The sequence below is a fragment of the Phalacrocorax aristotelis genome, chromosome 3, assembly GCF_949628215.1.
Source record: "Phalacrocorax aristotelis chromosome 3, bGulAri2.1, whole genome shotgun sequence".
NCBI classification, from domain to species: domain Eukaryota; kingdom Metazoa; phylum Chordata; class Aves; order Suliformes; family Phalacrocoracidae; genus Phalacrocorax; species Phalacrocorax aristotelis.
In genome coordinates, this window is record NC_134278.1 from 68,022,472 (window position 1) to 68,046,867 (window position 24,396).

General features: G+C 41.0%; 1 protein-coding gene across 4 annotated transcripts in view; it reads right to left on the bottom strand.

Moving 5' to 3' along the window:
• The window catches only part of SYNJ2 (synaptojanin 2), a 68,713-nt gene extending 46,143 nt beyond the window's left edge, over positions 1-22,570 (bottom strand). Inside the window, exons 1-3 of one of the 4 annotated variants that reach the window (XM_075087844.1) lie at positions 21,685-22,570; positions 11,380-11,466; positions 2,016-2,286 (exon numbers count right to left, since the gene is read on the bottom strand). In XM_075087844.1, the coding sequence (XP_074943945.1) occupies positions 2,016-2,286; positions 11,380-11,466; positions 21,685-21,805 (479 nt within the window). In that variant the 5' untranslated portion in view covers positions 21,806-22,570. Of the gene's footprint in view, positions 1-2,015; positions 2,287-11,379; positions 11,467-21,684 lie in introns of those variants that run through there. The other 3 variants (XM_075087845.1, XM_075087846.1, XM_075087848.1) reach the window with 3 other exon arrangements.
• Between the last annotated feature and the right edge of the window lie 1,826 nt (positions 22,571-24,396).

A 24,396-nucleotide genomic window follows, 5' to 3' on the forward strand; every position in this document is an offset into this window, starting at 1 on the left:
ACCAGGATTTTCAGGAAAATTTTTCCAAGCAGAAACTGGACCTATAAGTCAATGGAGATATTGCAAAAAGTGCTACTAAAATTAAGGGGAATGTCTGTTTTAACCTTCAGTTTATTTAAGATCAACAACCCAAGAAACCTACAATGCCTGGTTAACAGTGATGCTAGTCTCTTCTATTATGATAGCTTTCATCATTTCATTTTTCAAAATGTGCCTTTAGCCACAGATACAGGCCAAGAAAAATCAATTTTATGACCATTTATTGCTCAACAGCAGATCTGTACGAGAGTTATTACATCTGGCAAAACCCCTGAAGAATTGTTCTTCTAGAGTACAGCATTTCTCTGAAAAAGGTGCAAGACATTCTTATATTTTTAAGCTAAATATGTAACTGAAAAAAGCAACTCAAATAATTTTTGTTATTTCTTCCACCTCCTTCTCCTAACTGTACTCACAGAAGAAGTCTTCACTCAGACAAATTCCAGTAGAATTTTGTTATTGTTGCAGTTCATTTAACAGGCAGTTTGTGTTGCTTATAACTAAGGTCATCTGATACTCTTCATCTTGTGGCTATCCCATTGTTTTCTTTTCTCAAGTATCTATTGTTTGGTCTAAAATTTCCCATATCACATAATTGCCTCAAGATAAATTTTCTTTGGAATGTCTTTTTGCCCTAAATGTGATGTTGTTGCCGTTCATCCCTGTTCTACAGCATGTAGGAGAACAGAACCTCTTCAAGGCCTACTTCTATATTAGCCAGAAGCAGCAAAGAAGGAAAGTTTAAATATTTATCTTCCACAAAGAAAAGTTTCAAAAGACAGTACAGGTAAGAAAAGTTGCTTTAAATGTTGTTTCTTTATTAAGGGATACTGCCACCTTAGGAGTTTCATCACTGTTGAGATCACTTGTGCCATGTGTCTAACCTGACATGCTTGGAGAGCCTTTTTGAGAGATGCATAATTAGCACAGTTGAAAGCAAGTTTTATACATCTCTCTTCTGAGTTACACTAAAAGACTAGACCTTACCAGTCAAAAATCACACCCTGGTTAAAAAGATTATTTAGCCTGAAAGATCTGCGCTCTCATGTTTACTTATCATCCATTATGAACTTTTTTTGCATATTTTTTGCTTATTTAATATTCACCTTTGGGCAACACGACTGATCACACATTCTAGTAGCACACCCACATGTAACTCTGCCAGTTATTTTCCACCTACATCATACAACCCACGTTTATTTCCAGTACATCTATGCTTCCTGTGTGACTATCTTTTTGTTTAATAAGAAAAAAAGAGGGTAAAGGAATTCAAGCATTCTGCCAGAACTTGTAAAGCAAAAACTGAATTACATCAACAGTGAACCCACCTAGGGAAGACAAAACCAAGTACCTGTGTGTTTTCCTTTCCACTCAACCAATACTTGCCACAACAGGAATACTTTTTATTTGCTTTATAAGCACAAGAAAGTAAGAAGGACAGAGCAGAGTATCACAAGAGTTTCCTTCTGTGCAACTTACACTGACACTGAGCTGCAAACATACTAATATTGATGTTTCCAACATAAAAACTAGGGCACGTTATTGAAACATTAAACTACAGACTTTAAAAACACATTCTTTTAAGAAATAGAAGATATTTCACCACAGATGATGGTACTTCAAGTGCAGGTTTTAAAGCAAATTATTAAAAAGAACTGCAGGGGAAACTATTCATGACATGCAGAGACATGTTTCTGTCATGTAAGCAATACATCTTGTGTTTCCTTCTTAAGAACACAAAATAACCAAGTATTAGAATTGCATTTCACTATCAGAATAATTTTAATTAAACAGGATTTACTTGTTTGACCCAGGTTTACCATGAATGCACTAAAGCCACATGCCCTGTAAAATGACATGATAATGAAATGGAGAAGGCACACCTAAAATGCATATGTTCATTTCCCTCTGAGAATGTTTCACCAATAACATACAGATGAGGATGACAGAAGACTGGTATAACATGCAGTACTAACCAGAAGAACGAGTTACCAGATTCATAGTGGTTATCACCCTGCTTCTGAGCCCGCACAGTCAGGTCAAAGTTTGAGCCTGCATTAGGCCAGGAGAAATAGAACATCCCAGAGTTCAGTATTTTCTTCAAGGCAGTAACACGCTCCTCTTCCTTGGTTTCTTCCTGGAGAGGACAGAAATCTGTTGCAGTAATTTTGTAAACTTCAGCGTCCAGGATTTTTCCCACCGACGTACAGCCTGTCACCAGGACCAGAAAGTGCAGCCGAGTGTTACCTAGAAGGCAACAGATAGTTACAAAAGGGTTACAGGTGGACATAGGTTATGCCAATTCGCATCAGTCCTGTCATATGCAATGCTGACAGGGCTCCAGCAGAGGCCAGTATCTTTGCTTCAGAAGAAAGCAAATAAATGAACATAGGCTGTGTGCTTGTTATGTTTCTGAATTCCTTTTGATTTCAGGTGAGTGCCATTGCATAATATTCCACAGTAGTTACACATTCCCATCCTTTGCTGCATTAGAATGTGTTTTTCCTGCTTACTTTATGAGGCACAACGAGCTTGGCGTTGGGACGCTAATCAAAAGTCAAATTTCACCACTCTACAGAACATACAGTTTTCATTGGATTTGACTGAAGGGAAAGGTAAAAGACTGGTCATTTATGAAATAAAGTGTATTCCTCGCTATAAAATTCAGAAGACAGTTGAAAAATTCAAAGATACGAAGCATTCGGATTTCTTACTGGCTTCAGTTGAAGCTGGGTGTGTTCAGCCATTCAGAAAGTTTCAGTATTACCAATTCTTAAGATTTTGGGTTTTTATGTCACAAAAGAGTGTACATGATTAGAAGACAACCTCATTTATCACTAAAAAGAATTCCAGCTCTCACGGCTGTGAAGCAAAGTGTGAAATCATGAAGCAGCTGAATCTCAGGACCCCAAAACTAAAAGAGAAGTTTTGAAGCTTGAGAACACCACTGTAATCAGGTCTCTCATACACAGCAGGATTTCAACCTCTGCTCATTCTCTCTGAAACAATAAAGTAATTAAGAAACAGTAGAACAACTGTCCTGAAAACGCTGGTTTTGTGAGGAAGAAACTGTTTCATACATTTAAATTGGCCTCTAATGGGGACAATGTCATCCTATGCACTCCAGTTAGTAAGAAAGGGTGGAAGTGAGCCAAGATTTATTGCTCTAGCATAGCAGGAATGACGACTGACCTGCCAAAAGCAGGCTAATTAGCTAAGGGCACATCAACAGTGTGGGACAGTATGGTTTCAGACAGCAAAAGGGAACACTTTGTAGAACCACTCTTCAAGCCTCCACGGTGGTCTGCTTCCCGAAAATGTGGACCAACTCTCACGCGACAACTAATTTTTTTTTCTGAAACACCAGCAGGGGATTCCTTGCTTCCTGATTGCAGGTTGTCTACAGAAACTTGAGTTAGGGGTGGTTTGCAGCAGGGCCAGAATATTTGCGTAGGCACATGGGACTGGAATGACAGGACAAGGCGGGAGATTAGATCTTATTCACTCTGTTTTGCTGACTCCAGTTTTGCATAAAGGCCAGCGTAGGTTGTATTTACTAAAAACCTCTGTTCATCACATTTCTTTCTGTAACAAGGGTATGCTGCGTTCTCCTTCTTGAGAGTTTTTCAGAAGTACGTCTTTTGTACTTTTCTAGATGACACCGTAGTAGAGGGTTAGAAATACATAAAACCTGACAGTTTATTCCTCCCCTTCGCACATGAGTGTGCATAATTGTAAAGGATTAAGAGTAGGAAATATATCATTGGTCACCATGGGAGTTCATATCTGACTAAATACTGTCCTGCAGCGTCCAGAAGCGGTTAGGAGGAGTTAGCTGTCTCTCAGGACAGCTAATAGCTTCTGTGACTTTGCTGAAACCATGCAAAACTGATCAGCTCAAAGTAAACTTCACTCCTGAGAATTTGGAAACAATGTATAGAAACACTATTAATATGCCTTACTATCAGTCAGCTTCAGGGACAGAAAACCAGTAGCGACAGACTCACAGAGCTGACTGGCTGGGATGCTGAGACAAAGAATACAAGCACTTTCATTGTGTTCAGTGACCTTAAACTTTCCTAGAGGGTTCAGAACAGATCAAATGAGAAAGTCAACATTAAAATAGCCAAAAAGAACAAAAAATTAATAACGGTAGGCTTTTTATCTGTGGTTCTGTCCTTTGAGGAGCTTGCAACCAGCAGAAAATAACTGGATCTAACAAAGCAATGCTTTAGTTTAAGAAGGCAACAAGTAGGAGTAAAGCATGACAGAAAAGCTAATCAAAACTATACCATTTTGCCTTACCTACAAACTTGCCATCCCTTAGCAGAGACTCTAGACTCTTTTGACTACCTCCTCCACTCAACCACTCACCCCCAAAATGGGAGACACATCTACACCTGCAGAGGTCCAGCATCACTACTCCCCCAAATTACTAAGCTAATGAGCTCATAAATAGTAATCACAGCTAAGGAGCTACTGCATTGTTCCTGAAGCGTTAGGAGATTGATGGCTTTCTGAAGCTTTAATACCCTTTCCTGCCACTGTGCAGTAACCCCACATGCACATGAGAGAGCTGGGGTTGTTCAGCCTGGAGAAGAGATGGCTCTGGGGAGACCTTATTGCAACCTTTCAGTATAATAAAGGGGGCTTATAAGAAAGATTAAGAGAGTCTTTTTCCCAGGGCCTGTAGTGACAGGACAAGGAGCAATGGTTTTAAACTGAAAGAGGGTAGGTTTAGACTAGATATAAGGAAGAAATTTTTTACTATGAGAATGGTGAAACACTGGAACTGGTTGCCCAGAGAAGCTGTGGATGCCCCATTTAAGGTCAGGTTGGATGGGGCTTTGGGCAACCTGGTCTAGTGAAACACATCCCCACCCATAGCAGGGAGGTTGGACCTTTTAGAGGTCCCTTCTGACCCAAATCATTCTTTGATTCCATGTACATAGAATAAGTATCTTTACAGTACTCCAAATCATGGAGCAGCCTTCATCCTTCATGCACTTTTCATGATGCCTTTGAACAAATGCAGGCTGGCAAAGGAGTTCACACTTCCAGGCCAGAAAACTGGAGAAGAAGGAAGTAAAGACACAAATAGCTTTAAGCTATGATAAAGCTAGCCTGTTTTGCCGCTTTGTCCTCCTAGACTGCTCTGCAAGCTGAGGTGGTCTTCAGATCAACTCTAACCTCTCCAATTTGCTTATATCACTCGGGATATGCTACAAACCAGCCAGAATGCAGAAACCCTAAAACACCACAGCCCCAGCTCAACACATATCTCTCTGACTCTGTGCCTTGGAAAAAAAAGCCCCATCCCCTGATACCCCCTTCATCCCAGGTGGTATTTGGACTGTGCTCCTAGGAATCAGCTCTAGGCTATCACTGCACTGCCTGGAGGAGCAAGATCCCTGCCCGATGTGCATGCCTCTCTTGGCATAGGGAGCAAGCTAATAACGATATTCTATTGACAGTACTCAGGCCTGTGCCCTGCCCCATTTTTATTCACAGCACAGATGTAGCCACAGGGTCGTGAGCAGAGGTAGTACTCCTGTCAGCCTTTCACCCTTTTAGAACCTCACACAGCAAAATTAATGCTACCAAAACACTACTCTGCTATTAATCTTTTAATCATGCCTCCATTAAGGTCTAAGAAATTACCCACCACTAAACTACACAGCTATACACAGTGAAACAAAGCTTTCCCCGTCTTCCCTTCTTTGACAGCAACATCACTTTATGTCTGGGAATCTCTTCTTTCAGTCACAAACCCTTTTTCTCACATTGCTTCCCCTCAACGCAGGTTGCCAGTGTTTTAAAATATATTGATAACTACATGGGACAAGTTTGTGATGGAAATTATAACCACGCTACCTCTACTCATGCTTTCACTTAGGCATTTTGTCAGATTGAAAATGCTCCTTCGAGGAATAAAACAAAAGTAGTACATATCCAAATAGCACCTAATATGGCAGAAACCTAACATTACCAGCCACAGGAAAAATCCTTCTGCTGATTTGCCAGTCACTGAAAGTCTGATTGTTATTATAGATGCATTAAAGCAATAAATCAGTCCATTTACTTCTAAATTTAAACCTTAAAAAGTCAATGTGGTTTCCTTTCTGGTATGTAAATGTCAACATGCCATAATATTTCCTGTTGAAAAAACCAGAAATCAGAAAGAATAGATACTTAACATGGAAACAGCTGTATCAACCACAACCATACCTAAATGCACTTAAATTTAAGGGTAAAAATTGCTTCAACTGCTTCAATCAGGATGGATGCTGCTACCAGAGCTAGTCATTTTTTATAAAAAGCAAACTTATAATCAACTTGCTCCATTTCTGAAAATTGCAGATAATAAGTTATTTGGTAATTGCTCATTCATTGCAAGGAAAATAACATTTTTAAGCTGACAAAAATTTACTGAAACATTCTTTTAGTTCCTAAACAATTCATTTTTATTACCCAGTAAATGTTACAGAAGAATGCAAGAAGATGCATTGGTTTACTACACCCACCCCACCCCCTCAAAAAAGAAAACAAAAACAAAAAAAAAACCACCCAAACAAACACAACCAACAAAAAATTTCTGCTATCAACACAACATGGAATTTCCTGTGATAGGCAGATCTGTGAGGCTATGGCACAAGAGAAGATTTTTTAAAATTAAATCGACTTTCCTGAGTAACCTGTAAAAATATCACAACTTTAATGAAATCGATCAAACTGAAACACCCAGACATTTCTTAAAGCTAGAATAATAGTCAAGACTAGTCCACTAATCCCTTCAGCCTTAACTTCTCAAAACTGCAGCTCACTATCATTTCCAATTCTGTAGTTACATTAAAAATACTGCTCCTTTTAAGTTTCCAGTGAAACAGCTTTTGTGCAAGTAGCACTTGAAGTACCAGACTAACACCAATCACAACAAAAATACACCAGACAGTCCAGTCAAATCCACCTGGCAGCAGCATCAGGAAGCATATTGTCGGGTCACAGCCTTTGAAAGGAGCTAAACAGATTCAAGGCATTTGTGTTTCTTCTGTCCAGAACATCAACAACAACATGGAAAAAAAAAAAACTAAAGCCGTGAAATGATCAGTCACTGCTTAAGTATAAGCTCAAATAAGTCAGGAAGCTGAGTTTTAAAATACTGGCAGTGTATCCTCAAGATCAAAGGGAGAATTAACACTAAATCAATTCCCTCGAGTCAGTGGCCCTGCTAGTACTACCACTGAAGCCAGTCTACAGAGGCTCCCAGCTCTTAGGAGCTCCCTGCATATCTGGAGTAGGGGTCAGGCCAGACTCCAGTCTTATTTCTTGAAACAGGAGCCCAACAGCTCCTATCAAAAAAAGTAATTAATGGAAATACACTGGGTGGAAAATTCATCGTAATTTTCCCTTGATTTCATGTGCATTACAGTAGAAGAAAGCATGTTATATTCAGCTGACAGCTGCAAAGTGCATGATGAATGGGGCCAGCACTAGGGCCAATAAGAAGCAACCCAAAAACATGGAAAACACTTTCCTGTGAAGTGATCAAGGCTCCAGGTCTGACTCTTACACGTCACTTTGTACCAACAACCACATCAGCTGCAGACTATTTACCAGCCCCCCCACTCCTTGGAAACAATTTAAAAAGAAAAAAAAAGATTTCTTTTTACAAGTAGTTTAATGTGCAATCCTGCTTCGTATTAGCCTTTCTAAAGTTTGCACATAGATTAAAGTGATTTAGGAACATAAGAACTCCAAGTGATGATCATACCTGTGGAAATGTCCCTCATTTCCTCAGAATACAATCTGGAATGCTTTAAAGAAACCTCTGAAATAATTTTAGAGCAAGAAGTAAAGTGTTCCTTAATGATCATGCTTTCTACATCAACACATGTACAAAAAAGCAAGACTGACCTACAGTACTAAAGAAAAAAAATCTTTCAAAGCTTGTGGACCAAATTTTAAGATAGATGGGTATAAATGTTCATGCATCATGAACAAGATCATTATTTTGCCCCATTACAGCTATAAATCACCACAACCATCTGTAAAGAACACTTTTGAAGAAACATAAGAGATGTTTTGCTCACAGCAATGTGCGCTGAATGCCCTTTTATCAGGTTGCACAAGGGAGGCAGAGGATGGAGAGTATTTGGCATAGAAACAAGACAAAAATAACTTGCATCCATTTTTAAAAAAGCTCTTGTGAAACCAACTGCCTTAATCCAAGTTGAACAGGAAGCACAGTTCTGGTACGTCACACTCTACAATAATAAGCTGCAGCTTCTGTATATAACCTGTACTACATGATTCAAGGCAATTGTTTCCCCTGAGTTTGTGGGATTACTTCAGAGTTGCTTATTATGAACTGCATTGAAAATGAGGCAATATTCCACTCTTATTTTCTCCTTCTTAACTGTAAATATTTCACTCATGACTGCCTTTTCCTTTTAAAAATTAATTTGCTCCAGTTTTTGCTCTTTCTCGATTCCAGTAGAGTCATGCCATTGCCTTATGTTCCCTCAGCCCGTTCCATCTCCACTCCACACATACCTCCACTCCACTTTATAGTCCACTGAAAACCAATTTGCAAGGTGTTTTTGCCTCTCATCTGCCTCCCAAATTAGCAAGAGAACACAGCAGAGGAATGGATTCTAAGCATCTAGCTGAAAATCTGAGGAAATCTATAGCAGAATTATGAAAAGAACGAAGATTTTCCAAACTACAGTTTTTGTCTCAAAGATACTCTTTCTCCCTCCTTTAAATATAACTACATATTAGGAAATGTTCAAAAGGAACCGAAAACTGGTACTTAGCTGTCCTTTTTGCCTTTGAAACTTATTCCTTTCAGCTACACATTGCATACGTGCAAGAGCAAGAGTATATACACAGACAAACTAAATCAGAATGCCTCCCCAAATACAGCAGCTGTATTAAACACAACAACCTATGTGGTGATGGTGTCAAAATACTACCTTATCTACGTACCCCTTCCTGACATCAGTGTCTAAACCAAACACCACAAAGCCAGCTCTTTTAACACTTTGCTTAAGATGTATTTGCTAGATCTTCTTTGGCAGCAAAATCTTGGCTGCGATACAGCTCAGAAACACTGTACAATTCATTCTGCTGCCATCCATCTCACAAAAGAAAGCAGAAGAACTTGGTGAGTCATGTTAACAGACATAAGTACATAGAAGTGAATGTTATTACTGATGGGAAACATTAACTTTGTGATCCAGTTTCACATATTTCATCTACTTTCTTGTGAAAAGCACAATCTACTTTGGCAGGCATACAATGTGATTTATTTGGATTCCTAAGTAGTGATATTTACAGATTAATTAATGGAGATATCTTTCACATCTTGACAAAAAGTCTCCCCTTCTGCTCTACAAATACGCTCTTTTAATATCCTAGTGGAATGTACTTTCACAAATATTTTCAGTTAATTTAGTACTTATGGTCTGCAGGTTTACAGCAGACAGAAAAAATACTGATACTCCTGAACAAAGTCTATGTGATCACTGATGCTCAGTGAAGAGCTAGCCAATTATGCCCTTGTTTGCAGCTGCTAGAATACATTATATAAAAAAGAAAAAAAGTTACATTGTATTCCTTTCTAGTGTTAATCTTTTATGTAAGCCATAGCTAATGGAACTTACATGTAAGATGGAAGATGTAACTAAGACTCTGAATAAACCTGGGCTACCTCTTGAATGGGAAGATGGAATGCAATCATCATTGCTTCTTTAAACATGCTCGACAGCAGGAAATGTTTGCTTACCTTTGCTTACCATTACAGCATGACCCTCCTGACTTTTCACTCAATCACAATTAGAAGTTTGCCACCAGTAGTTAACTTTTTTATCCAATTACCAATAACATTTTTAACAATCCTTTCCAAAGGAAGTCCCGTACCAGGACTTGCAATTTAATGCTAGAAAAAGACAGAGGTGCAGTGACAAAGCTGAGAGAGGGAAAACCTCACACTTTAAGGGCACTGAAGTTAAGCAGGTGTTGTTCAAAAAGAAGTAAGGAGAAAAGAGAAAAAAATAAAGCTGAGACTATTTCATACCCCATTTGAAATAGTTCACCTTCTAATATGAAGACTAAAATTGGATAGATTTAGTTCCCATCACGTACAAGAAACTACCCTCATCTCTAACTTGAAGAGCTTGAATTCAATAGCTACATTCCTTTACTACAACTGGATTCATTAGACTCCTAGGAACAAAAACAGGTCCAGTGCCAAAAAAAGCTAATCACAAGTCCTCCATTTTTAATTACATTAACAAACTGTCATTAATCTCCACAGAAATGCCTAATTAACTCCACAAGAAACAAAACAAACAAAAAGCCCACATTCATTTAAAAAAAAACTAGATGGGCCTTCAGTTTTAAATTATGACACAAATCTTGAAAGATTGCACTCACCTCTTCAGATCAATCTTGAGTCATATTACTCATGCCATAAAATGGTACATGAGCTATAAAAAGATACACATATCTACTGGTCTAAAATCATGGGGCTCACACCACCACTGCATTTGGCAGATTCCTTGACCAAGCATCGAGTTATATGGAAAACAGTCTTGTCATTCCTCCAAGTCAAAATTAAGGCTTACTGTAAGAAGACCATAGTAACTAGGCATATAGTGCTTTTTGTTTTAATGCATTTTTTTCATCAGTGAATGGGAAGTCTGCTGCATAAGGTACTATTACCTTCAAATCAATTACTGCAGTTCTTTTCCTAAAACATGCTATTTCCATTAACATTCCTGTAGGCAGTGTAATAGGAAGTCCTTTGCCAAATCAAGATTCCCAAACTGTACAGAAATTTACAGCAATGGCAATAAATCTACCTTACTATACTAGATGAAGTTAAAGGCCTGGTTCTGCATATCCTTATCCATGTGAATTACCCAATGAAAGGCAATTGGGCTTTAGCAAGGCAACAGTCCTTTAGCAAGGACTGGGAATCTGTACTACTGCAGTCTCAGATGACCATGATTAATCACTCTTTAAACATAATCCTTCAAAAAGAAGTAAGATATCATAGTTTGCCTTGGACAAATGTGGTAGGAGGGAAAGAAAAGACAATTATCTTCAGGCAGCTAAGAATGTTAGACAAAAGTTAGAAAAAAATCAAAAATTCTTAGACTATCGCTTAGCAGTATGCTTTTGGCACAGAACAGAAAAAGAAACAGATCTTTTCAAGACTGAACATAACAAGGTGCAATTAACTTCCACAAGTTAAGGAATCAGACAACTTTAGCCACTTGTCCTTTAGCATTGTTTGGGCATTTTACAATCTCAGTCATACAGATGGTCACTTACCACATTTAAGCTGAAGCTCTCCTAAGCAGCCATAAGCATCTGTGAGTTTTTCATATTGTCCTTTAATTGCATCTTTTTCTTCTGGAGCTGAAAAACAAAACGAAAGGCAGCAAACCTTAGTTTTCCAGTCTTTGTCAAATTTTCAGGTTGCTACAGCCTACACCAATGCTTCCCAGCTGATTTCGCTCAGTAAACAAAACTACAGTACAAAGGTGGGGTTAAAATGCTGTAAGAAAACAGTGATTAAAGCGTGATGGGACAGAAATGCATAACCTCTCCACACACCACCCTAGAAGAAAGAAGGGCACTAACCACCCCTTCCAAACAATGTGATCACCAGTAATGTCCTCCTTATTCTACAGTACAGATGCCACATCAGTTTCAGAATAAGTGAATATGCAGGCACATATAAACTTTACACCACTCTAAAATAATAACAAAAATAAATTTTTTTCTGGGCATAAGCTAAATTATAATATATCTCTTCTTAATGTGCAAAAAGAGATGAGATGGTTTCTGTTTCCAGATCCTCACAGTTTAATTTCAGACAGAATCAGAATTTTTTTATGCAAGATAACATAATTTGATGCAGACACATAAGATGTTGATTTCAAGAGGAATTAAACTTATATTTTAGTGATGCAAGAATTAGCTGTTTGAAAAATAAATAAAATTAAAGGGTCAGATGCTGATGTCAGATTTGTTTGTATTTCAGCAACAACTGACTTCAATGGGCACAAACTGAACATTTACATATTAAGCCACATGGCTCAAACCCGTCACTGGCTACTTTAAAGCAAAACCAAAGCACTTCCTGAATGAGTAAGTCTCCGTTTTGTATATATTTCCTAATGAGGAAGAAGCTTAGCCTCGTGAATGAGGAAAACAGGCTGTGACCCTCAAATGTCCATTTACCACAGATAAACAGCAACATGGTACTTCCAGAGGTTAGCTAATACTTTAGCGTCTTATGCTCCTAATAAACTTCAGCAGTTTAAAAACTCTGTCCTTTTTATGCCCAGAGGTTTCAAACTGAACTGCTTGCAATTGATGAGAGAACAGGAAAGAAAGAAACAGACTTCTCTTTATAAACCTCAAGCGGCAAGTAGCTCAGTGAGAAGCATGGAAAACAAATAAATATCTCATATATCACTGACTTTTTGAAGTAAAAGGAAGGACACTTCCACTTGCACAATTCTTGTGGAGCCTTAGTACAGGCAAGGCCCAAAGGAAATCAAAACACATTTGTCTCAATTTTTGCATCCGTGACAAATAGAGAAGACTTGTTATTTCTTTTCCTATTTTTATTTTTGACATCAGACTTTCACAACGTATCTATTTTGCTTTCTTCCAAATACTGAGTGAATTACAGAAACTAGTAAAACATTGATACCACACACACTACAGTGAAACAAAACATAAGCAACAGAAAGAAGATAAAGGGATTTTTATTGAGTAAGGTAAACCTCTGGACAGCAACAATTTAAATATTCAGTATAAGCACCTCTTAAGGCTGAGACTGTGGAAGCTCAGTTCTCTGGCACTTCAAAAAAAGTCAGCAAAAACAGTTTAGATAAAATATAACAATGTTTCATTTTTTAAAAAAAGACTCCCTCTCAGGCCTTCCTTAAGTATTAACCAAAAAATGGCACCTTTCCACGGCACCTTCACTAGAAAAAAGCAGCAACACCATACTGACTTCTTTCTTAAATTTGTTCTCTGCCTTAAAAGCTTATCTTCGTTCCCCATAATAAAATAAAATAAAAATGAAAAACCGCAAACAAAATTCTTGTTCCAAATATGCCACCCCTAAGAAGAAACAGAAAACGGCAGAAATAGCAAGAGATTCCGATCTCAGACTGATGAAGGAGCTCACAAATGTGAAGCCTAGGCACAACCTGAAAACATTTAGAAGACATCTTGAAAGCACACTAATACTCTTCAAAATAGAATAACAGGTTGGGAAACTGGCTGTTAAAGTGTCTGGTAAGAGCACGATCCAAAACAATGGAATTTATTTCAGTGTGGAAATAAGCAACACACAGCTCATGCTGCTAACAGCAAGAACACCTGACACTGGCACGTACAGAAGCCACCAAAGCTCCCCAGGTCAAGCCAGCAGCATCACACACATATACCAGCGCCTGGCACGGGACTTTTCTAATGGACAGACAAATAGCTGCGTTTTGCCAGTAGCAGTACAGAAATACCCCATCATCTGGACAGGCCATTTGACAGAACATTTGCCTGCGCAGTACCATCAGTCAGGGCACCAGTACAGCAGAGCGGCCTGGAAGGGAGAAGCAGGCTCTGAACACAAACGTCCGGGACCCTGGGCTGCACTGCCACTATTTTTGGCTGACTAACAACCCGCCAATAACCTCTACCAAATGGCAGACTCTGTTATTTACCCTAGGGTTAATTTTGCTTCCTGAAGCAATTTAGACTCAGAAACCAAAAAAGCGACAAAGTGATCTTTACTCAACTCCTCCATGTACTCTCTAAAGATACAGCATGCTCTAAGACCTCACCTGTGGATAGTCCAGAGGGAAGGAGCATGCCAAGCAGACACAGCTATGCCTGTGGGTTACGCAAATGAACAGGCCAGAATATTTTAGTGCATAGAGCCCTAATTTGTGTGGAAAAAAACAAATCCCTTCATTACAGACACTGATGGGATTTGAAGTCAAGCGTCCCGTTATAGTCCTCTGAGTTGCACAAACCCCTGAGATGCACTACAACCACCATCATTTTGAATGGGCCAGGGCAGGGGCCTCAGGCAGCAGAGGTCAGGCAGCAGCTCCCGCACATGCACCCCCTCCGTAAGGGCCCTCACGAGCTGGGAGGATGACTCTCTCATCCCACACAGCCTCCAGCCACCATGGCGCTGTCTCGCTCCATGCTTGCCCATGAGCAAGTGAGGATACAGGTGTCATCTCTCTAGCGCTGGCAGGTCCTAGCTGGATTCTGACACACCCCAGACAATTTTTTTATGTTTTTTGGAGGGGGTGAGGGAGAAGCAGGAGGAATCATCCCCAGCAATCATTATAAAAAGCAATACATAGAAAGGATGACTAAAGCATGACTTTAAAAGGACATTATTGTAGAAGGCTTGAGCCAAGTTTCTATCTTAGTATTAAAAAGAAATATTTATAAATGCTAAAAAATTCTTATTGAACTCTCAAAAAACTGTCACCAAAACCTGGTTGGAAATATCTCCTAGAGTATTTGCAGAAAGTGCTAGGACACAAGAGCCAGAATCAGAAAGGGTGACTAGACAGAACAAAACTCACTGATGTGCTACTGCGTTTGCTGGATGAAGAGGGAATTAAAGGGAAAAATTAATATGAAACTCTAAACGATTGCTCACTAACAGGGAAAATATAACCATATCTAACAGGTTTCAACAGTATTGAAAATATGGTTTTAGCAACAACATGACAGCTAGATGTGTCCAAAGACATAGCACTTTTCTAACCGGTGACCTGAAAATTATTTCTGTGTTTCCCTGATATATGTTCCAAAGTCAGGGTTTTTATTCCGCAATGGCTTTCATAAAAGCTCTGAAATGCAGAGGCAGTGAGAGTGATGTGCTTGATAACCTAGGACGAGGATCGGATATTTAACTATACTCCACTCACATGTAAAATCCTTCCTTTTTCATGCCAGATAGCTTAGGATACATACACATGTACTATAGTTAATGCACAATACTACTACAGAAGCTGATGAAACTCACAGAAAAGTTTTCTACTTAGAGAACAAGTTAAGTCTGCAAACACACAGTGCATTTGTTTGCTACTTAATAATTAAAGAATACACATAGTAATTACCAAACTCCACTAAAGCTTTCCATTAATATTTTTAGTAATCTTTCCTTCCACTAAGCATATAATTGAGTTTCCACCCCTCTGCAATAATTACACCTGTGTTGCGTTCATAACAGCTTTACAGACCTACACGCTGTCTGCATTCCTCAAGCACTTTTCTTAATATCAATTACATAAAAGCTCCTGATGTAAATTATATATAAAGTTGGCATGTTAGCTCAATATTTTAACCCTTGCTAAAGAAGAGGCACACATTAATTCAATGAAACTAAGCTACAATAAACTCAACTAAAAGTGATCTTTTTCTGTGTGTAAGGTATTTCAGAGCCAAAGGAAAACACCATGAAAAGACACAAAACTACATATATCACACGGCCTATCCAAGTGACTTTCTGCTTGTATAAGCTGCAAATTTCATTTAACAGCTAGCAGGAACTGGTCAGACTTATGTAGTTTCCTTTATCAACCCTTCCTCAGGGCTGATCCTCCAGATTTCAGCAGGAACCAACACGGATCTCAACAATACGGTGTCCAGAAAGGCCAGTGACCAGAGGGAGAGGGCAGAAAGGTACCATTGTTCCAAGTCCAACATTAAGAATGGACACAGTAATACCTGTGACTTAAAGATAAAACTGAAGAAACAGCTCTTGAAGAAAAGAGTCTGGGACCAGGTTACAGATTCTGGCTCTCCCCGCTCATTATTAAGCCTGATTTTGGAAACAGAAACCCGCTTAGCTGTAGGTACCACTATACATACATATTCTGAAGCATTTCTAAGTACTTTTACAAACATAGGTTTGATGTGATGGGGTCTTGGTAGCTTGTTTCTTTTATTTGTGCCATTTAGCATTTTGGGGAAAGAGGCGTGAATTTTCCTCAGAAAGAGCAAATTTATAATCAAACAGAAACTTTATATACAAAATAACCCAAAACACGAGACACTACTGTCAGTGTCTTACCTAGAAATCATAGAATATGTCTGGTATTACATAAGTTTAGAAAATTAACTTGCCTCCAAATTATTCTCTGTCATCCTCAGACAGGCCTAATGCACTTTGTTAATTTATTTTTTCATTTATTTTTACTATCTTTCATTACTAAAATCTTCCTGTTCACATTCAATCTGAGCTACACAGGCGTTATGCAAGTCATACTGCCCTCTGAAATACCATAGAGGTCACGCAATACAGAGTTGGGAAGAGGTTTGTGGTCAGAGTTACAGTTAAGAGAGTCTGGATATTCAAAACATTAAGCAATATATTTACAAATTTTCTAGAAAGTGGTACTTCTGGTTGAAAACACAGCAAGCAAATCAAGAAAGTGGCATTTTGGAAAGATCAGTTCACCGGCTTCCTGTATTAGACTGGAAACATTCTGTTTCTAGCGAAGGATTACGTTTTCATGGTTGCATGTGTATATATGAATACTTTATTCACAACCAAAGAAGAATAGACTTCTAAAACCACCAGGTTTCTGCTGGCCAGCGCTGTGGTCTGCAGGCCATCGAGGTAAAAGAGAAGTCCCCAAACCATTTCTCTGGAGCTTGACCATTATGTAGTTTCTTACATATATTAACACAGCAACTTGTAACCTCCACAGACATAAACCACCAAGTAGAATTTGAACCTCACACCCACTAAGAGTTTCCTAGCACAGATCATGAGTCTTGTAATCTACACTCTGTGTTTATACCAACACACCTTCCCTCTTCTGTGTACTCAATTTCCATTTCAACAACAGCAAAAGAATTGTAACACACACATGTTCCTGTAACCTATAGCAGTGAATTTCAGCCTGAGAAACCGTAGTTTGCAAGTGCCCATTGCCAGAGTAACCAAGAAAAGCAAGGCTTCTGCTACGTAGATTACTTCCACAAGTTCTGTAGGGATTTACAAATGGAAAAAGTTTGAACACCACTGAACTGCAGAAAACTTCACCAAAATTTCTAAAAAAAAAAAAAAAAAAAAAAATCAAATTATCCAATTAATTTAAACATGAAGTTTTAGGAATACAGATACAATAGGGAGATTAGCTATACAAATATCCTGTCATAAGAGTAAAAATTAGTGATGCTGTAGGGCTCATTGTTTTGTATAGCGTATAGTGCTTACAAACACATTCACAATGCTTCTACTGAAGTATTGGTGTCTGATTTCCATACCCCACTCAGTGGCATATTTATCCACCTAAATACAAAACTAAAGCTTATTGTAAACAGTGAATGTACATACAGCACAGAAACTGCATTCTGTTCAAGAAAAGATACATAGATAAATAATTGCCACCTCCTGGTTTTGCATCCCTCCCCCTGCAAGGCTGTACCCTAATTTCACTCAGCCACGTCAGGGAACCACACACATACCTGCAACTGAAGCTGCAGAGGAGGCACAGAGCTGCTCTGCAGAGCGTACACACCCCTTAACTCTATATACATTTGCGTCTGGTAAAGGCTTACTTCCCAGATCTGTGGGTGAAAGCCTGGAGGAAAAGCTTCATCCATATTTGCAAAAACATGCACTGTAACAGCTTTGAATTTCATTATTTTCAAAAGACTACAGTCACTTAGGATCCACTGTAACAGGTGTTGTAACATCCTTTAATAAAAGCAACTGCAGAATCAAAGTGCTTACAAAAAAAAAAACCTTCTGTGCACCCTTGGGCTCTACCCTTGCAAAAACATATTTTTATGCTGAATTTCAATAGCAGAGCACTCCTGTTGACATCACTTCACTGAGATTACCTGCTATAGTAAAGTTAAATAATTGTATTTTCTGCATATAGCCTTAGTTTAGTTCAGCAACTGCCTTGACAGGATTTCAGAACTGCCTTGTGCAGTTCACTTCACCTATAAAGCCTCAAAACTGTAATGTGTTAAAAGCAGGAACAGCATATGCATCTATACTCCCTCTTGTGTAAGCAAAAACTTCTAAATCAATGACAATTTTTCTTGATCCTTCATGACTCTGACTTTCTTCCACAAAATCTAATTATTAACGTTCTAGTTCAGAGAATTCCTGGAAGAATAGTTTCAGGCTGTCACCCATCCTTCTGGAGATGACTGAAGTTTCACAGTTGCCAGTGGCAGAAAAAGCCTCTTGCAATATGTGCTGTTAAATTCAAAGCAGTGAGTTTTACCCTCCACCCTACAGTGACACCATGAGAAGAGGAAGAAAAATTCCCATCTTCAAAAATACTATTTAATTTACGATAGAACAGAAAATTGTTCTGTTTATATTACATTGCTATACAGATTAAGTTAAGGAGTTTGGGGCTATATAGCTAGGTTGCCTGCTGTGATTTTTGATTCCTTGATTTTTCCAAAAGTTTCTTAGGTTACATTACTGTTACAGCCCATGTTCATTTTATAAATTGCTGACATCTCAGACAATTAGAGATCTCTGTAATACTTTGCCACTACTGATATCAAATGTGCAAATATTTTTGAGTTAGAAGTATTAAATCTCTGTATGCAACAAGAAAATTCTGAAATATAACCAATTTACAACTAAAATTGCCACCATGATCTTTATAACATACTGAGAGAGGAAAAAGTACAAAGTCATCAATTCACAACACTGTATCAAATTTTTGGTTTACCTATGTGAAAGGATTTATTTCAATTATGAATTTGCCAGAGGTTTATGGCCTGTATAGACACTGCATTTATGCAAGTGTGTGGTTTTTTAGATTTCTTTTTTGTAATGCCACTTCTAGGAGGATCCTTCTGCCACTTGAACTGGATTAAATTCAACATTAGAGTTTCTTCTAGTACCAAAGTATTATAGAAGCAACTGAACTTTCAAAAAATGCGATGTCCTGCCTGTTCTAGGGCAAAGAGACACTTAGTAATTATGGAAAAGAGTAATGAATAATGACTGAAATTTGCTTTCAGGCCTTCCTTGTCCATCCACGATTATTCCTCTCTACACTTCTATTGACACGAGGCTGCTATTGCAAAACTGCATAAACTTGTACAACTTAAGTGCTCCAGGTATTCATATGTGCTTTTACTTAGCTTGGAAGTTTGCATAAGGTGCAGTTGCATAATTCCTCCTCACCACAGGCATGCAATTGTTTAAAAAAAAACTATATTGAAGAAATGGAAAATTAGACAGAGAAGCCAAAATTAACACAATCCTACAATCCTAGGGCTAGTATATCTGAAACCACACGTAATACAAATCGTTAACTTCCCACTGAAGTGTTTCTGGTTAGTTAACCTAAAGGCCAGTCAAACAAAACAGAATTCATGTTGTTTCTGTTACCACCCTGGCTGCAGAGCTTCCTCTTCCCAATTCTTGTAGATTTACCATCACAATACCTACTGCAGGGTTTTCCCTCCTTTTCTGGTCCTTTGCTGCATAAACAGAAGCCATGACATAACAGGCTCAACTGGATAAACTAGCTTTCCCTACAGTATAGGAACCAACCCAGGCAGGAAAAGAGAAACCAAATTAAATAAAATGACAAAGTTATTAACATGGAGTGGGCTGGATGCCAATGCACGCATGATTACAGTTATCTCAAGAGCTGACATTGGACTTTCAAAAGGCATGGCAAACAGGCTTTTACACTGCCACCGTACAGATCATTACTTCAAAATTCTTCTAACACACATTTAATTCTTTTAACACACATTCTAACACACACAAAATTTTCTCATAATTTTTAGCTATAGGAATTCAAACGGTGGGTAGCAACACTGGGGGAGAAAAATCTATTATAAGTTGATGATTCCCTTAATCAATGAGAATGCAAATAATCCTTCCAACTACTGCTCATACAAACGGCTTGGGGTCAGCTAGATGAACACTGATGTCTCAGTTTCAGTCCTGCACATTGGCTTTGGGCAGTGGAGCTGCTTTAGATTTGTATCAAAACAATGCAATACAGACCCAAGCCCACTGATATCTCTGAAGAACTTTAATGTCAACAGGTTTCTGAATCAGGGAAAGTACGTAAAATGCTGCTCAGTAGTACCAGACTTTTCACTTTGTCAGTTCATTGAAAACTGACACAAAAAAAAAAACTACAAAAATTTCACACATTAATGTCCACTATTACCAATTAATTTAACAAGAAACTGAACCCCCAAAGTATCACACAATATAAAATTGCAACAAAATTAAAAAAAAGCGGCACACAAAACAGTGTGGCAATAACATATCTTTATCACAACTGGTGAAAATTTTTCCACTATCAGAACTATTCTCGTGAAAATAAGCTACCACCTGAAGACCTTTTTGGCTTTCTTCATGCAATCCCCAAGACCTTTTAGTCTGGGTGTCTTGTCACTGCATATCATGGAAGATTCAGCTCAGTGGGCCCAGATCCTGAACTGACATTTTATAAACCACAACATACTTAGAGTTCTTATTACAAAGCGTTCTCAGTTTAAGTCTTCCCCTTTTCCTTTAAGCTGCTTGTATACAGACTCCTACAGCACTGTGAACAGTGGCATGATTGCAGGAACAGGTAAGTATTACACAGTAAACAACTTAAGAACACACCACAAGCACAATATGCTCCCCTGCGTTATTTTTTGCACCTTAGATCCTCAGCCACCTTATTTTCCTGTGTCTGCCTCAACATTAGCATCGCATTAACTCATGGGTGGCAAATATCAAAACACAAGATCAGACAACCCTGAGCAAGTTTAGGACTTCCACCGCCTCAGGTGAGACTCGAGCTCCTCCAGTAAGAGCCCGACACAACCATATACAGCGCAAACCACAAGGGCAGGTATGGCACCACAGCAAGAAGCCACGTTTTCTTTACGGGACATGAATCTCAAGTCAGTCATCCAAAACAAACTCTGCTGTGAAATGGATGTCTACGCTGGGGGTTGGCACCAGATGCAGCCGAATAGAAATTCCTTCAAGAGGCACAGGGCCCTTCTCTGCAGTTGGTAAAGGCTCGCAGAAGGCTGTAGGGTAAAGGCTTGCACAGTAAGAGACCCCACAGCCACCAGATAGGCAGGTGGCCTCTCCCGCTTCTTCCACCGCCGCTGCCGGTGAGAATAAAGGCATCCAGAGCAGGAGAGACGCTCGGACGTGGATCGGGCCCGGCGTGGCACCGGGAGGAGATGCTGGCCAACCCTCCGTGGCGTGGCGTGGCATGGCATGGCAGGGCAGCCAGGGGTCACCCCAACCGGGCAGCAAGTGGCCAGGCCTGGGGAGCCATGCTGGAGGCCGGGGTTTGCAGTGAAGTGGGAGATCCCCCCCATAAGGTCGGCCAGTGTCCCACCGGGCATCGGTCTGCGCTCTCCCCTCCCTCCCTCCACGCCGCAGGGGAAAGTACCCCAAACCTCCCGGGCATCGGCCGCCGCAACCGCACCCCGGCACCCCTCGAGTCCCGCGGGCACGGCAGAGTCACCGGGCGGGTACCCACAGCCACGCCAACCCCCCACGCCACAGCCTCCCCCACAGGCACGGCGCGGGAAGCCGCCCGGCCCGCCCCGCCGCGGGGCACTTACTGAGCGCCGCCACGGCGCCGGCCTCCAGCAACAGGCAGTCCTGGCGGGTGCGCGCCTCCAGCAGGGCGCTCGGCCCCGGCTCCTGCTTCCAGAGCAGCCGCAGCCCTTTGCTTAGGGCCATGGGAGCCGCCGGTCGCAGGGAGCAAAGGAGCAGGGGGTGCCGGGGCGAAGGGGGGGATGCGACCCCCGGCGCCGAAGGACCCTCGGGGGGGCTGCCAGCAGCCCCACGACCCCGCGGGAGCTCGTCCGATCGTGGGGTCCCCGGTCCTAGCCGCCCGCTTCTGCCCGGCGGCGAGAACGCCGAGGGAGGCGGTCAAGGAGGGCGGCCGCGTCCTCTTCCCAGAAGCCGGTCACCTCAGCAGGCCGCCAAGTGCCTGCGAGGGGGCGCCCGGCGGGAGGGGAGGGGAGGGGAGGGGACCGGAGGGTTTGCGGCCGCCGCTGCTCCGTGTCCCCAGCGGCCCGGCCGTACGGCGGCTGCTGCTGCCGCCTCCGCCTCCTCCTCCTCCTCCTCCTCTGGGAGTCCCTGGCTGCGGCCAGCGGCGCGGGAGCCACCTTCCCCTCCCCTCTCCGCCCTTTTCGTCCCACCCGCGGTCCCTTGTAAACTTTCCAGTTAACTTTGTCCCTCTCCCTCTCGGCTGCGGCTCCTCCTCCTCCGGGACAGGTACAAGGGGCCGCCACCCGCGGCAGAGGGGCGGGGCGGCGGCGGCGGCCGCGACCGCCCGCACCGCGTAGCCGCGCCCAGCGGGGCGCTACAGGCCCCGGTCCGGCGGGGCCGCTCCCCGCTCCCTCGGCGGCGCGTCCGGGCCGCGGCGGCTGAGGCAAAGCTCCCCACCAGCGCCCAGCGGCCTTTGCACCGCGGCCGCGCAGCGTGAGGGCCGGGATAAGTGAAATGCCTTGAGGCGCCGACGCTGCTTTCTCCGCCCGCCGGGCCAGCGGAGGCTGCCGCCTGGCTTTGCCCCGGGGTGAGGCGGTCCTCCTTCGCGCCTCCCGCGGGGAGCGGCCGCCCGCCGTGAGGCGATTCCCGAGCGTGTCTTCGTATAAAAGTACGCGCTGCTGTTGGTCTTTTGTTTTCCGCTGATATTGTAGGATTCCCATCACAATTCCCTGTTGAGACTGTACGGGATGAAGTGTTAGGTTTTTTTTCCACAGCTCGGCCATAAGGAATGGATTGAGGAGGCAGGCGCAGGTACACAAACGTGTTCAGACGAGAGGAAGCCTGCTGTAATTACTAGCAGAAGGTGTAGTCCTATTTATACACAGGTAAATCAAGCACAATCCTAATTTGTTAAGGCAGAATTGTACTTTACATTTATATGTAGAGAAAATCGTGAAAGTCAAAATACCCGAACTACCATCTGTTCTTGCCGTTTCACATTAACGTTGAGGACATCACGGCTGTGCTCTGCCAGGTGGATATAACAGTCCCTGCCCCTGTTGAACTTGATGGAAACAAACTGAAAAAACAGGTACTGTTTTCCTGTCACACGCCCGTTTTGTTTATTTTATGACTAGTAGTAATTTGAAAAGGAGACTTATTTCAGGTTTGTTTATACTTCTTAAAACAGATAGCATTTCGAAAGGATCTGGTAGGGAAAGTGGTAGTGGTGTTTGCATAGGGCTTTTTCCCCCCCCCGATCCTAATCTTTGATACAGCATATAGGGTGAGATAGAGAGTGCTGGGTAATGTGAAAGAAATGACCCAGAAACTGTAGAAATTAAGTGACCAGGATGAAAAAAAGTGAGAAAGCACACAGCTCGAAGTTTGGGGAATGTGAAAAAGAGTGCAAATTAACCATTCTCGATTTTAAACAGAAAAGAGATGCCTTTCTGATGGCAGACCAAGAATCTGTTTATATCCTTCTCATCTTTCACCATGACCTCTTTCCCTAAAGAAAAGTACTTACTTGAGATTAAATACTCAAAGTATCACTTAAACGATCAGAGTGGCCTAAGACAGTTGTACCACATATGATTTTAAAAAGTTTCCCTGGATCATGCACTTTTGTATTTAAAAACAACAGCAAAACCCCACTCTTTTTTGTGTGTGTGTCTTTGGCTTTGAGGAATGATTTTTCATAGTAGTCTTTAAACTCCATCATGAGAGTAAAGTGTCACTTGGAGGACATTGGTATGTCACTCTCTGTTGCCCATGCTTGTAACTCATTAGTAATTTTTGTCATTAGTGTTTTTCACTGAAAAGTCCAAGAACACAAAATTTAGGATTGTTAATAAAAAGCTTACTGTCGTATTTGTTGGGCAAAATACTAGATAAAGGACTGGTGCACCTGGGATAGTATTTTTTTCAGCACCTCAAATCGATATAAGGAGATGAAGATGTGAGAGGAAAACTCAGATGAAGGTAGGAAACTGGAAGGAAACCTTTAGCGGTGTGTATGACAAAGCACTGCTTCCACAGGTGGCTCTGCGAGCGAGTCTTTTTTAATCTGTTAGGAACAGATCTTTTCAGAGGGGTCTGGTTGCAAAACATCCACAGCTTGGAAAAATGCATTTTTAAAGGTGTAATGTCGTGATTACTGAAAAAGCAGTAAGTCAGTTAAGTTAGACTTTGTGTTGCAGGTCAGTTACCTTAGAAACATAAGACTGAGAAAGCACCTATCAGAAAATGGTGAAAAGGAATGGTGAATAAAGCCATACAATTTACAAACCTCATTCACATGGAACAACGTCCAAAGTGAGGGCTCAGATAGGAAC